The sequence below is a fragment of the Vicia villosa genome, linkage group LG1 (assembly GCF_029867415.1).
Source record: "Vicia villosa cultivar HV-30 ecotype Madison, WI linkage group LG1, Vvil1.0, whole genome shotgun sequence".
NCBI classification, from domain to species: Eukaryota; Viridiplantae; Streptophyta; class Magnoliopsida; order Fabales; family Fabaceae; genus Vicia; species Vicia villosa.
In genome coordinates this window covers 5,759,963-5,774,872 of record NC_081180.1, presented here as the reverse complement: position 1 = coordinate 5,774,872, position 14,910 = coordinate 5,759,963, and the positions used below count along the sequence as shown (strand labels likewise).

The 14,910-nt window shown below is 33.8% G+C and overlaps 1 protein-coding gene across 1 annotated transcript; it reads left to right on the top strand.

Annotated features, from left to right (window-relative positions):
- The first annotated feature begins 12,578 nt into the window (after positions 1–12,578).
- LOC131627312 (uncharacterized) lies at positions 12,579–13,830 on the top strand. The gene has a single exon (XM_058898150.1). It carries the CDS (start codon positions 12,659–12,661, stop codon positions 13,739–13,741), a length of 1,083 nt encoding a protein of 360 aa, XP_058754133.1. The 5' UTR covers positions 12,579–12,658; the 3' UTR covers positions 13,742–13,830.
- The last annotated feature ends 1,080 nt before the right edge of the window (positions 13,831–14,910 follow it).

The window sequence follows — 14,910 nt, the reverse complement described above, 5'->3', positions numbered from 1 at the left end:
GTTGCTAACTCAGTTGAAAAATAATTTGACACGTGCGCAGCAGGTTATGAAGGCTCAAGCTGATAAACACCGCAGAGATGTCACATTTGCAGTTGGGGACCAGGTTCTGGTCAAGTTGCAACCTTACCGGCAAAATTCTGTGGCCCTGCGTAAGAATCAAAAATTGGGAATGCGATACTTTGGTCCTTTCACAATCAGCGAGAAAATTGGTCCAGTGGCTTACAAATTACAGTTGCCCTCTGAAGCCCGCATACATCCCGTGTTTCACATATCTCAATTGAAACTCTTTAGAGGCACTGCTGCAGATCCTTACCTTCCTTTACCGTTGACGACACACGAATTGGGACCGATTTTACAGCCTATCGCAGTGTTGCAGCATAGAATTATTCGGCGAAATGAGCAGGACATTCCACAAGTGTTAATCCATTGGGAAAACTTGACTATTGAGGAGTCTACATGGGAAGATCTTGAAGACATAGCTGCCAATTATCCTAACTTCAACCTTGAGGACAAGGTTGATTTTAAAGGGAATGGTATTGTAATGAAAGAGCCACGTCAGCAGAAGAGACAGGTGGCAAATGAGTCAGAGGAAGAGAATAAGACAAATTCTCTTGTGGTGGAACCGCAAATTCAGGAAGTGGAACGAGGGAGGAGGACGCGTCGTCCTTCTTGCAAGCTGCAGGATTTCTATTGCTAACCCTAGTATTTATAGAATGAGGATTGAGACTGTGGGTGTGAATGATCATGAGAATTTTCTTCTCTCCCTCCTTACACTGAGATTTCTCTCCTTATCATTTATCAATTCTTGTAGCTTCTATCTAATTTTCTTCTATTTCATACACTGGAAGTTAATCAGTTTACCTAATAATACAAGTTTCCCTTCCTTTTCCATATATTGTGTTATTAGTTTATTCTGTTGTTTGTTGAGTCATTACATAATATATGACAAATTTATATTTTAGTTTCTAGTATACCATCAAAAGAGGGAAACCAAATAAGTTGGATCCATAAATTGACTACATCAATCAACAACTAGGTCTTAATTCGATTTTCTTTCCTATAAAGCTCTAAGAAATAAAATAACATTTTTAATTTCTTGTGCATTTAACCTAAGTAACTTAGGTTAATCCATTTTTTTTTATCATCACCGGTGTAGTCCGGTTCGGGGTCAGTTCTGGTATCAAGTGGTTCCAACCTCTTCCAATAGCAGTTGTAGAGGATCAAACTGTAATCTATATTATTCGTTATAACGTCATTATCCAAACTTTAACCTAAAATTTTACGGTCGTATAAATTTTACGTAATAAAAACACTGCATCTCTCATTCATCCGTGATAGAAATTGAAAAATAAAATCAAAGGTAAGTGTAAAATTTTTCATAACTGTAAATAGTGAAAAATGCAAACCTAAAAGACACCTTTTACTGCAGAAACTTCAGCTACCAACGAACATCGCATACATTTGATATATTGAGATGGAAGAAAAGTGAATTGTTGAAGAAATTTAATTCTCTTTTTGGTTGGTAGGTTAATATTGAGAGCTAAACTATTACTCGTGTTTGTGAAGCTGATGCATGGTGACCATGAGGATAACATGTTAATAAGATGGAAAACTAGAAATATGTTTTAGTGAGGGTTATTCATTATTTGATTCATTTCTGTTACAAGGTTTAGTATAGGAAACTGAAATCTAGGAGATAAACTAGGATGTTTACTAATTTTAGGTAAAGAAAATTTTCTTAAAATTATTTGCACATAGGATGGGAAGTGTATCTTTTTAATACATTTATTTTACACGTATGAAACATATCAAGAATATTATGTTATTGCCTCAATTCCATTTTCTTCCCTATAAATTAAAGCTCTAAAAAATAAAATAACATTTTTAATTTCTTGTGCATTTAACCTAAGTAACTTTTGTTAATCCATGTTATTAGGTATAACTAAGGCAGTTCGGACCGGTTCAGATATCAAGGGTCCCGAGAGTCGGACCCAGGTCCTTATCGGGTAAACTGGAACCGGACCATAACAGTGATGGTTCAAAAAAAGAACCGAAGCCGGTCCGGATCGTTCGGGTAAACCGAAACCGGACTGAATTATTAGGTGAAAGTCATGTGGAACCGAGATCGGACCGATTTTAATCGGATGGATATCCGGTCCATCCGAAATAATTGAATTTTTTTAAATATTTTCAGAACTCCAATTTTTCTTAAATTATATTCCCTTTTAATATAATAATGTTGCAAAAAAAAATACCGAATAGATACCAAATAACATAACATAACATATTAACATTACACTTCAAAATAAGATTAACATTACACTTCAAAATAAGATGTTCAAAAAAGAATTACATAACATTGTTCAAATTTCAAAATAACATTTGCCACAAATATTCTTCAAGCATTGTTTTAAAAGAACTACAAAATAAGATTACACTTTTTCTTGCCTCAGAATAATCTCATCATTGACATCAAATATTTTCAAGCTGCAGTTGTAGAAGCAGCGACATTCGGATCCTCACCAAAATAATACGATAAAGGTTCATCCTATGGTTCTTCAAGAACACTAGCAGTGCAACCCTTTTTGATTCCATACATCTCTTTCACCCAATCACCCCCACAAACAACCATTTCAACCGTCTTAGTTTTCATCGAAGATCGTTTAGGATCAATAATCCTCTTACCAGCACTAAAAGTTGCTTCAGAAGTAACAGTGGTCACTGGAACAGTTAGGATATCCTTTGCCAATTTACTAAGAACAAGATACTTGTCTTCATTCCCCATCCACCAAGTTAATACATCAAACTTTGATTTTTGTGAAACTTTCAATTGAGGCTCCTCAAGATACAATTCAAGATCAGATTTTGAATTACTACTCACAATAGTTTCTAAAAACATCTCAAAATTTCTCCTTCCCAACCCAGAACTAGAACCTACTTCTAGGGTTCCAGATACAGGGGATATATCATCTGTTATTCCATAGGTATCTTGATACAATTTGAAGAGAGAATTCAAGTTAGTTGCCAACTCTTGTTCATATTCAGTGGCTTGAGTAGGATTTGGATACAATAAGGGATATACTCATTTGATGAAGATCATTTTATACCTAATTGAACAAGTAGAGTTGTCAACTAACTTAAATTCATCTATACCTATTTGAACAAGTAGAGTTTTAAACATTTTTTGCCTCAGAAATTATATTCATCATAGGAAAATTGGCCTCAGAAATCATCACAGGCAAACAGGCAACAAAATTGAATCAAGATACAATTCAGTCAAAGCAAATTGGCCTAAAAAATCATCACAGGCAGACAGGCAACATAATTGAATTAGAAACAATTCAGTCACACAAAATTTGCCTCAGAAATCATCACAGGTAGACAGGCAACATAATTGAATCAAGATACAATTGAGTCACAACAAATTGGCCTCAGAAATCATCACAGGCAGACAGGCATCAGAATTGAATCAGACACTATTCGGTCACACAAAATTGGCCTCATAAATCATCACAGGCAGACAGGAAAAATAATTGAATCAGAAACAATTCAGTCACACAAAATTTGCCTCAGAAATCATCACAAGCAAACAGGCATCAGAAATGAATCAGCAACAATTCACTCACACAAAATTGTCCTAATTAGGCAATATAAAGAAACTAAATCATCACATAAAGTTGCAACCTAATTAGGCAACATAAATAAACAACATAATTAAGCAACCTAATTGCCTCAAAATTCATCAGAGGCAGAGGCAGGCATCATAAATCAAGGTTGAAATCATCATACCTTGGATCTAGAACAACACCAATAGAAATCAATGTGTTAGACTCGGACCAATATTTACCATTAGAAGTGCTTTTCCATCTCGCATCATAGGTGTACAGCTTGCCACACCATTTGCTTTTCCACTTATTGACACCATCTGGCATTTCAACAAGAGCCATTTCAGTATGAAAAACAGATTTCTTGGGATGAGGGGCCTTACCAACATAATTTAAATGACTCTGAGAATTTTGTTCTGGGTCAACTGGAGGGGTTGCCCCATCAGTTGTAGTTGTATTTTGAGTAGTAGTTGTGCTTTGAGTATTGGTAGTGTTGTCAGTTGGAATAGGAACTGGATGTTTCATCATGTCAATCATCTCTCTAACCTCTAAATTTCCTCCGTCCATGGTCTCCTCTTCCCCATCCAAATGAAGCAACATATTAACATCAATAAGATCATCCATGGTTTGAGGAGGAGTCAGTGAAGAATCTTGAAAAGACATGGCATAGAAAAAAAATATCAATCAAACAATACAACAATCTCAGCAACAAAATTAATAACAGGTCAAAGACAACCTCAGCAACATAAAATAATCAAAGTATTTACTAAGAATCAAATCAAAATCACGTTCAAGTATACAGCCTTTTCGATAAGAATAATTAAATCAAATCAAAATCATGTTCAAAATCAATTACTCAAAAACCCTAGGTCAAAATTAAAACCCTCCGCAACACAGAACAATCTCAAATTGCAACAAAAGAATTATTGTTATCGCAACAAAAATTATGGCAAAATCTAGGTCAAACTCACTGAACTCTTCCATTTAGGTCAAAATTTGTGTATCAAACATGCAAGCAAACATATAATCTCAGTAAGATAGAAACATGCAAGTAAAATAAATATACATACAAATACAGAAATAAAAAGGAAGGAATTTTAGAATACATTACAAGAATGGGTTCAAGTTCAACGATTCAACCTAGGAATCAAAGTTTCTAACAAAGAAACACTAAGTAATAACTAACAACTACATAAAATCAGATAGGTTTATGAAAGGAGACAGATGGATGAGGAAGTGGGAGAGAGGGAGAGAGACGAGAGAGTGTAGAGAGTGACTGAAAGGGAGTGAGAGAAAAAATTTGACAAAATGAATGAAAATAACTTTATATAGGAGAAGCTACCGGGTACACGTTGGATAAACGGTCCGATTCTTGTTTCGGGCAACAGATAAATTTTTATCTAGTACTGATCCAATGCTTATTTCGGTCGGTCCATTGGTCCAGGTCTACCGGTCCGGTTCTCGGTTCCGAAGATCCTATAACACCCTAGGTATAATGTCATCATTCAAACTTTATTCTTAAATTTTACGTAATAAAAACACTGCATCTCTCATTCATCCGTGATAGAAATTGAAAAATAAAATCAAAGGTAAGTGTGAAGTTTTTCATAATTATAAAGAAGAATCCTCCAATTTTATTCTTCCATAAAAAATTAGTCCAAAAGCAATCACATCTATTTATGAAATAATTTTTTCTTAAAATCTTTCATTCTCTCCTCTCCTATCCTATCTCGGTCAAATATTTCTAAAATATATGAGCAAGCACATAAAAGATTAAAGATTAAATTATAAAATCTTTTTTAATAGTTTGTTATATAGATGAGTGAAATTTTAAATGATTAGAAATCATTTTATGTTTTTTTTTAAAATTAATTTAGTAATTGAAATTCACCCGTTAAAATATAAAATAAACAAGTGAAGTGTTGTTGATTTAAACTTGCACCTCTATATCTAATGTCTTTACACAACTATTAATAAAGTTGCTTTAGGGTGTGTTTGGATATCACGAAATGAACGGAGCGGAATGGAATGGAGTGAAGTGTGATGGAGCGGAGTGGAACGGAGCGGAACGAATGTACCATTCCATTGTTTGGAAATTTTAGAACGGAATAAGACAAATTATTCATTCCGCCCAAATCGGAGGGGAAGGAATATGGTGGTAAGTGATGGAATGGAATGGAATGGAATGGAATGGAATCCATACCACTCCTTTCCGCTCCGCTCCATCCGTTTTTAAATTATCCAAACAACGGAATATCATTTTATTTCATTCCATTCCGCTCCGCTCCATCCAATTCCATCAATCCAAACAAAGCCTTAGTGAGACAATTTTATGTGATTTTAATAAATGAACTTTTGCTAAAAAAATTATTAGACTACAGGGAACTAAGTGCACTTAAGTCACTTAAGACCAAGTAAATTATGTTTAGTTTAAGAAAATCAATGTTAGGGAACATAATTAAGATAAGATTATGTATTTAATAAATTATCAATCTAATCCAGATAATTGATGTTTCTTTATTATTCATTAAGGTAAGATTAGTGTTGAATACACCATCGATTTAATCTTTAATTGGTTCCCTAGTCTTTATTCATTAAGGTAAGTTTAGTATTGAATAAACCATCGATTTAATATTTAATTGGTTCCTTACTCATCATACCCATGCTAGATCTAGAAAATATTCGTAATTTTGGATGCATAGGTAGAGCTAACTAATTCCTTACTCAAATCAATTGAAGCAAAGTGAAACATTGATCAATTATTTCCAAGCTTAGATTGGTCTCTTAATCTAGATGTGATTTAATTGAATACCATACACAACATGACAATAAAGGAAAGGGGTCGTTGGGGGAATGTGGTAGTTGATAATACATATTGCATGATATAAAGTGTGCAGGGTTGTTGATAGCATGTCTAACTCCATTTGTTTGCTGATTTGTGGTTGAGGACCACTTCCATCTAATTATCACATTTTAACCTTACAAATTTTCTAGGGAAATAATATGTAGATGGACCACAAAAATAAAATGTCACATTACTTTGTTTCAAAATAAAATTGCATGGCCTACTATCATGACATATATGTTTTGATCTTATCTTCTCTTACCAACCAACTTTAGGGTATAAATTCACTATTATAGTTGTGCACACTCAATATCTCACTGCATTTAAAAGTTAACTGTTATTTTGATTTTTTATTTGAAAAATGTTTGGTTCCATATAATAAATGGAATAAATTATTTTAATAAAAAAAATCACTTCCTTTCCCTTATTCATATTACAATATTCACTCTTTTTTACTCTTTCAAAATACAAACAAATCACATATGTATTCATCTATCTCTCACTAATGACAAAAAGATTTTTAGAATTTGAATTGAATTTTTTTTAATGATTCTAGAATAGGACCAAAAATATGTCAGATTATCATCTAAGTGATAGAGATGAGATTAAAAAATAATATTTGAAAAAGTCTTTGTCAATAAAAAAAGATTAATGTGAGAAATAATATTCTACCTCTCCCTTAGTCAAAGTTCCACTTTCAGTGACCTATCTCGTCATAGTAGAAGCATTTGACTACGGGCGCCACCTTTGGCTTAGCCTTTGGCACGTCAGCATTTCTAGAAGAATTGCTTGTCTCTATCTTGCTTCTTCTTGCCAGCCCCATCCTTTTTAAACTCTTTCCCTTTGCGCACCATAATAACATCCTTCTTATGTGCAATACAGATATTTTGCTTAGCAGTCATAAGAATCTCGTGTAACTCATCGAGGGTCTTTGATACCCCGTGCATGTTGAATTTCAACCTAAATTGGTTGAACCCTCCATGAAGGGAGTGGATTATAATGTCAGTAGCAAATTTTTAGTTATAGGGAAAGCCCAATCTCTCCATGGCCTCAAAATATCTAATCACTTCAAAGATATGAGTGGCGTCCGACTTCCCTTTCTCTAACTTGCACTCAAGGATTGCGTTATGAGTCTCGTACCTCTCTATCCGAGCTTGTTGCTGAAACATAGTTTTAGTTTTCAGATGATGTTGTAGGCATCCATGCTTGCAAAACTATTTTGCAAGCTTGGCTTCATGAATGTGGGTATTAGGCAAGTAACAATTACTGACCTATCCTCAACGATCTTACGAGCGACCTTTTCCTCATTAGTAGAGGTAGAGGTTACAATTGGAATTGGGGTTTCAAGAGCATTCTCCCTACCTTCGGATCTAAGAACAATTCTCATATTCCTTTCCCAATCAAGGAAGCTCTTAACATTCAACTTATCTTTCTCAAGGATTGAACGCAAGTTGAACGGTGAATTATTGTTGTTACCAGACATGATATCTACTATATAAGATATGTAACATTATTACGTTTATCAAAATAGATGCTAACAAATTTTAAACGATTTAAAATTAAAAGTAACACACTTAATCCACTTTTAAGTTTGTCCCTTATGAACCAAGTGATTCTAAGACCCTAACAAACATGTTTCTAAGTGGACTTTGGTCGCTCCTCAAAAATAAGTTAAAAGGTGAGTAAACTCCTTTACTAATTACAACTCTTGTAATTGTTAATTGATGGGTGATAACCTTTTATCCAAACTCATCCCTTTGCCTCAAAACCCAAAACTATTTGATGATTTTGTTGAGTCCAACCAAACTAAACATGCAAATCTCGGAAATTTGCTTTACTTATCTCAATATAGAAAGTAACATCTTGCTTTGGCATAATCTATTACTAACGATCAAGTTCTTAATAGGTGTCGTTTTGGAAAAGCATAGACTCAATGTTATTTTAAGGACCAAATTGATTACTATGTGGGTTTAGATACTAGTGAACTAAAAGCATAAATAAACCACATGAAAAATTTAGTAAGCATTAAAAAAAATTAAAGTCAAAAAATAAAATGTGATCCTAGATGACTCATGACCCTAAATACTATTCTTTATGCCTCATCTTGATCCATCATGGATCGATCTCCATCCTTGATCTTCATGGATATTTGTAAGGTTGGATCATCTTCCTTGAACTTACTTAGATCGTACCTTCTATCCAAGTTTGAGTCATACTAGTCACCGCATGCATAATATCTAACCTGTATGGAATGCAAATTTTAATCATCTTATTAAAATTATTATCATGTTTTAATCACTTATTTAAATATAATAAAACCATTATGATTTAATCATATGAGTGGTACTATAATTCTAATTTAATTAGAATTAAAATATGGGAGTTATACATTAAACATATAATATATTTAATCATGTATTAAACATTAAAATTATTAAAACCAATAATATACCAACTTTTATTTCATAACCAAATAAAAAATAAAACCATAAGATTTAATTACATATTTAATTATATGTTATGATCAAAATTAAAATATAAGATTAAACATAATGTTAAACACCATTATAATTCTAATTCAATTTCAATTTTCTTATTTTAATAAATAATAAAATTATATAAGAACTCAAAAAATAAATAAGTAGCGCCAAACTGAAAAGGAAGAGGGAAAAAAATAAATATTTTAATTATTAATTAATAATACATAATATCAAAAAAAAAATAATAGGATGGCACGTAGTTTCGTTGTAGTGGTGGAAAGGCTATCACTATTTTCAAATGTTACAAGATAGATATGTCAAATTTTTACAAGAGAAACTTCCCAAGAAAATTTTTAATGCAAATTTGAACATTACTCAACATTTCTTCTATAAACACATACATTTTCTGTGAACATTCTCATCTCACCCTTTTTCAAACAAACGAATGGGAAAAACAAAGCAGTTTAAGGCTTGGAAAGAGATTTCTATAAGGAGACAACTAATCTGATGAAGAAACAAACAAGAGAACAAAAATATAAAGAGAAGTAGGCTTCAAAGACTTTTGTCTCCTTAGGTGCAGAAGCATCCACATCAGCTGAAGCTCTTCCTGTGAGAAGAACTTCATAAAGGTTGATGAAGAGGCTTGAGAAGAAGTAGGATCCAGAGGGAGATTGGAATTATTTATAATAATAAATAATAAATAATAAATAATAAAATAATACTGAACTTCAGCTTCAATTTAATAAATAATAAAATTATTTAAAAACTCAAACAACAAAAAGTAGCGTCATTTAGGCCGTCACTACTAAAAAAATAGAATGACCGTAATGCCAAACTTAAAAAGAAGATGGAAAATATTAATAAATAAATTATTTAATTATTAATTAATAAAACATAGGGTCGATCTAGATGACACTAAAACAAATATCAAATAGAAAATAATAGGATGACATGTAGCTTCAGTGTAGCGGCGGTCTGACCGAAGCTAGATTGACGAATTAGCATCGATGTCGGGGGCCGACGCAAAATCAAGGCAGTTAAAACATAGTTTTCTAGTAGTGTTTGTATAATCCTTGTTTGTAAACATTTAAATAAATTGATAAAATACGATTTGTGTTTATTTTGATTAAGGGCCGATTTCAAATATGGAACATGGTCTCCAACTTGTTTGAGATGGTCGTGCCCTCAATGAAGGTGGATTTGGACCGAGGTTCGGTTTTTCATGATGAGTAGTACCAAGTATCGTAGAAGGGGGCTCACATTCGACCGAGAGCACCAATGGCTCAGATTCCACGAAAGGCATCTAAAAATATTAATAAAAACAATTATAATTTATTTTGTAAGAAAAGATTATATATATTTCAAAAAGAGCGATATACATCAAGCGACTGAAGTCCATCTACTCTAAGCTTACATCATAAGCATTGCAAGGTTCCTTCTATATTTAAGGTGAATCCACCCTCTATACAATATTGTATCTATAATGTTCCTAGCTATCTTTGTATCATCAATATGAGTTTCAAAAATAATGGCAATTCTATAAAGCCACACACCATAAATTGTTTCAGCTATCGTGGATTTCAGGATACCAGCTTTACACCCTTTGCCTCTAGTTTGATTCTTGATCCATAAGACCTCATCTTTCCACTGTTGGGGTTGATGATTAAGTTCCGTCCAACCTAATTCCAAACTCCAAATCACTTTAGTAATTCTGCATGAGAATAGAAGATGGTCTACAGTTTCTACCTCTTCACTGCATAACTCGTATTTATCATACTGTAAAATACCAGATTTTTAGGGAAAAAGAGACACTATAAATAGAAGGACGTATCATTTGCAGAGGGCTCCAAATTTTGCTAACGAGAGTTTTCCTTCTTAGTTTTTAAGTAGAAATATCACCTGAAATAGCAATAGTTTTCCATATCGGGGAATTATTGCAACTTTAGTATTAGGCATAGTTTTTTTTATTCAGTCAATATTTTTCAAGCGAATCCTACCGACATCTGTGGAGGATTGTTGTTTTAAAGTTTCAGTACTAAAAGATATTCTAGTTATTCAGTTCAGTATACTTTTAGGATCCAATTATTTGCTTTTATTTGGTTTATGTCTGTCTGCATGTTAATGTTATAGTTCGGTGTTACTCTGTGTTTTTTTTTTTAGATTTGAATATTTGAATCAACTTTATATTTAAAATCATGTGTTCGTTTATGATCAATACCCGTAATTGCATGTTTATATTTAAAATCATGTGTTCGTTTATGATCAATACCCGTAATTGCATGTTTATATTTAAATCAATGTCTGGCTAATTTATCTGATATTGGTATGTGAAATCGTCTACGGACGGGAATGGATAATAGTTAGCGTTTAGTTTTATAAAATTATTTTATAAGTTATAATTTCTAACTCTTAAATTAAAAAGGTTTTGGTATGAAAGTAAAAAGGCCAACATAGGTTAAGGTCAACAGAGCGGCAGTTTGAGATTTTAATTGGAAAATAGAAATTAGGCATTAATTCTAAATATAGCGAGAGCACTTCATGATTAATCAGAACTTAATGGTTTTCAAAAAGTATCTTTGAATCAAAGTGAGTGAGAAACAACAAAGCATTTCAGTTTAAAATATGGTTAGAGTCAATGACACGATAGTGTGAGGCAAAATCCTTTAAATCGTTATTTTCTGTTGGAAACTATTTTAGTTTATTTCGCGCCAATAATTTACCGGTTCCCTGAAGTATGATAAATTACATACCGGTATCCCGTTTTTGAATTATTAAAACTTATTTCCCGTTCGAATTTATCACTTGATTCTTCAAACAACAACTAGAATCATTAACCTTAGATTTACATAGTAACATTAGATAACGATAGATTGATTTTTGGTCCTTTGGCTTCGATAATCTTTTAAAACTACGCGATACGACTGTGCACTTGCAGCCACGAATCATGTAAACATACTAAGTCGCAATCAATTACTCTGTACTCATTTCCTTGAGGGCAATACATAGAGGTTTATTTAACCATGTTACAATTATGAAGCCATAAAGCTTCCATCGCTAGGTAGCCCAATTACGTGAGGACATAGTGATAATGTAGGGGATACGGGTAGTCCACCATGTAGGACCGAGAGGACCTATAAAATAGTGGAACTCGTTGAGATTTAGTAATCTCACCCCAATCAAGTTTTGATTTTCTGGTAAGTTATAGGAGCTGAAGATTTAGCAAGTAGATTTAAAGGTTGAAGATCTGAATATTTGATGGTTATCTTTCCGTTGTATTAATATATTTAGTTCTTCCGAACATTTATGTATTATTTTCATGTTCTATGTATGTGATTTGATGTAATACATTTGGGAGTTCAATTAGATAATGTTTGTTTCAGTATCAAAATTTTAACGCTTTACATAATGCAATTTTAAATAGTGTTACGTGGGGGTGTTACAAAATATTTACTAGAAATGAAAATATTTAGTAAGGGCATAAAAGTAACAACAGTCACATGTGGGAGTGCCAAAGTATAAGTGGGGTTGTAAAGATAAAACCTCTTATAAAAGCTAACTCAGCCCATATCTTTACGATCCAAAATTCATCGCCAGGCCCAGTCATTCAAAGTCGGTTTCGATCAAAACTCAATCGAATAACTCAAGTTTCCAATTTCAAATCAATCCAAATTCTTCAATCTCCGATTTTTGATTCTCAATTCACCTCACAAACCCTAACGTCAAGCAAAATGCATCCCAAATCATTCCAAATCCTTGTTCAATCGCCAGACCATCAGATTTGCCCTAAATCCGTCACCGGCGATCAAACCCTCTCTGACCTAAAACGTTCTCTCTTCCCCAATTCATCATCCTTCTACTTCACCCTCCATGGAAAACCTATCCCCGACGATTCAACTTTCTCCCAATCCAAAATCGCGCCTCTTTCTACTCTCGTCCTCCAATCACGCCTCCTCGGAGGCGGAGGAGATGGCGGCGCTACCGGCGCTGAGTCGCGCGACTGCTACCTTAAAATGTACGCTGAGAAGAAGCCGGATAAAGTGGATCCCAATGAGCAGAGGCTGTCGAAATGGCAGAATTGTGCGTTATCGAATGAACCGTTGAGGGAGCCTTGTGTGATTGATAAGCTTGGGAATATTTTCAACAAGGAAGCGTTGGTGGAGGCTTTGTTGGGGAAGAAGCTTCCTAAGGAGTTTGGGTATATTAAGGGTTTGAAGGATATGATAAAAATTAAGCTTTCGTCCATTCCGGGGGAAGATGATGGGGCTAAGTTTCGGTGTCCGGTTGCGGGGTTGGAGTTTAATGGAAAGTATAGGTTTTTTGCTTTGAGGAATTGTGGGCATGTTTTGAGTTCGAAGGCTTTGAAGGAGGTTAAGTCTTCGGCTTGTTTGGTTTGTCACGAGGAGTTTGGTGAGGGTGATAAGATTGTGATAAATGGGAATGAAGAGGAAGTGGAGGTTTTGAGGGAGAGGATGGAGGAGGAGAAGGCCAAAGTTAGGGAGAAGAAAACGAAGAAGGTGAAGAATGGTGATAGTGAGGGTTTGAATGGTTTGGGTTTGGAAGTGTCGAAATTGAGTGGTAGTAAGCATGGTATGGATGCGGAGAAGGCTTCAGCTAAGGTGGATAGAAATGGGAAGGTTGCTAATGGTAACAAAAGTGTTAATGGTGGGGCAGTGGTGGCTAAGCGGTTTAAGGCGACTGATATTGCTCCGGCAAATGCTACTGAGGTCTATGCCTCTATTTTTACTTCTTCTAGGAAGTCTGATTTTAAAGAAACATACTCTTGCAGGTCTCTGCCTCTTGGTAGGAACTAACTGTTGTGTATTTATACAAGTTTGTACTGGTTTATTCATGTTGAATTGAATGTATTCAAATTTAGTTTGTTATTATAGCTTTCCTCTAATGATATGGTTGCTGACTTGCTGGTTTCATTCATGACAGATTGTATCATTAATCTATCTTACTTTACGGGTTTTGTTAATATTGAATTAGTTATTGTAATCATTGTCTCTTTTAAATTAACTCTTCAAAGTACAAACTATGTTATTGTGTATTCGACTTAATATACTTTGTATTATTTGGTTGGTTATCCATTCTCTTTTGGACTGTGGTGTGTTTTTGAGGAAACAAAAAGCAGAGCTTGTTTGCTAATGATGATGTGTGTTATGGTCCATCTTCTCCATAACATCGTGTCATATATATCTGTGAGCCATGTCATCTTAATTAAGGGTTGATTGGTTGAGTCTGGTATATTTGGGTTAGTTACAGGTTTTTGGTATCCATAGAACTGGCGCTAGTGTACTACTACCCAATCTTGCTTTACATGTTGAAGAATGTCATTTAGTCGTGTTAGGGTACTACTACCCAATCTTTTGCTTTACAGATTGAAGAATGTCATTTAACCTGAACATATTTTCATCTTCAGCTATATATATGCTTTATGTTGTCTACAAAATATAAACTGGCTTCTTGACTGTCGCATATAGTTATAGTTGTAGTAGTAATAATGCTCCATTTGCTTTCTTACATCATTGATTATAACTCCCAAGATATATCTCTAGGTAGTGAATACTCAATGCAGGTGATGCTATTTATTTGTGTTTTTTCTGGTCACTCTTTATTGGCATTATAAATCTAAGTATAATGAGTTAATTTTTCTTTGATAAGATGACTTATATTGTGGATGGAGATAATAGTATAGTGATTCTTTGTACAATCATAGCTAAACCATTGACAGTGTAAAAATACATATAAATTGAGTTATTTTTCTTTGTAAGAGGGAAGATATTATAGTGACGACTCTTTGAACAATGACGACGATGAGTGGTAGAATATGAAATTTATTAGAATGATTTACTTGTTTGTTCACAACTACAGGACATTTAACTCACTGGCACCTTAAACAGTTCTGCCAATTAATCAAATAGAAATCATGGTTTTTAAATGGTCAGCAAATTGTCCTAGGTCATGGCATTATACAAAT

Bases quoted from the DNA above. Each gene is read 5' to 3' on its own strand.
- LOC131627312 (XM_058898150.1), top strand. From the start codon at position 12,659: ATGCATCCCAAATCATTCCAAATCCTTGTTCAATCGCCAGACCATCAG.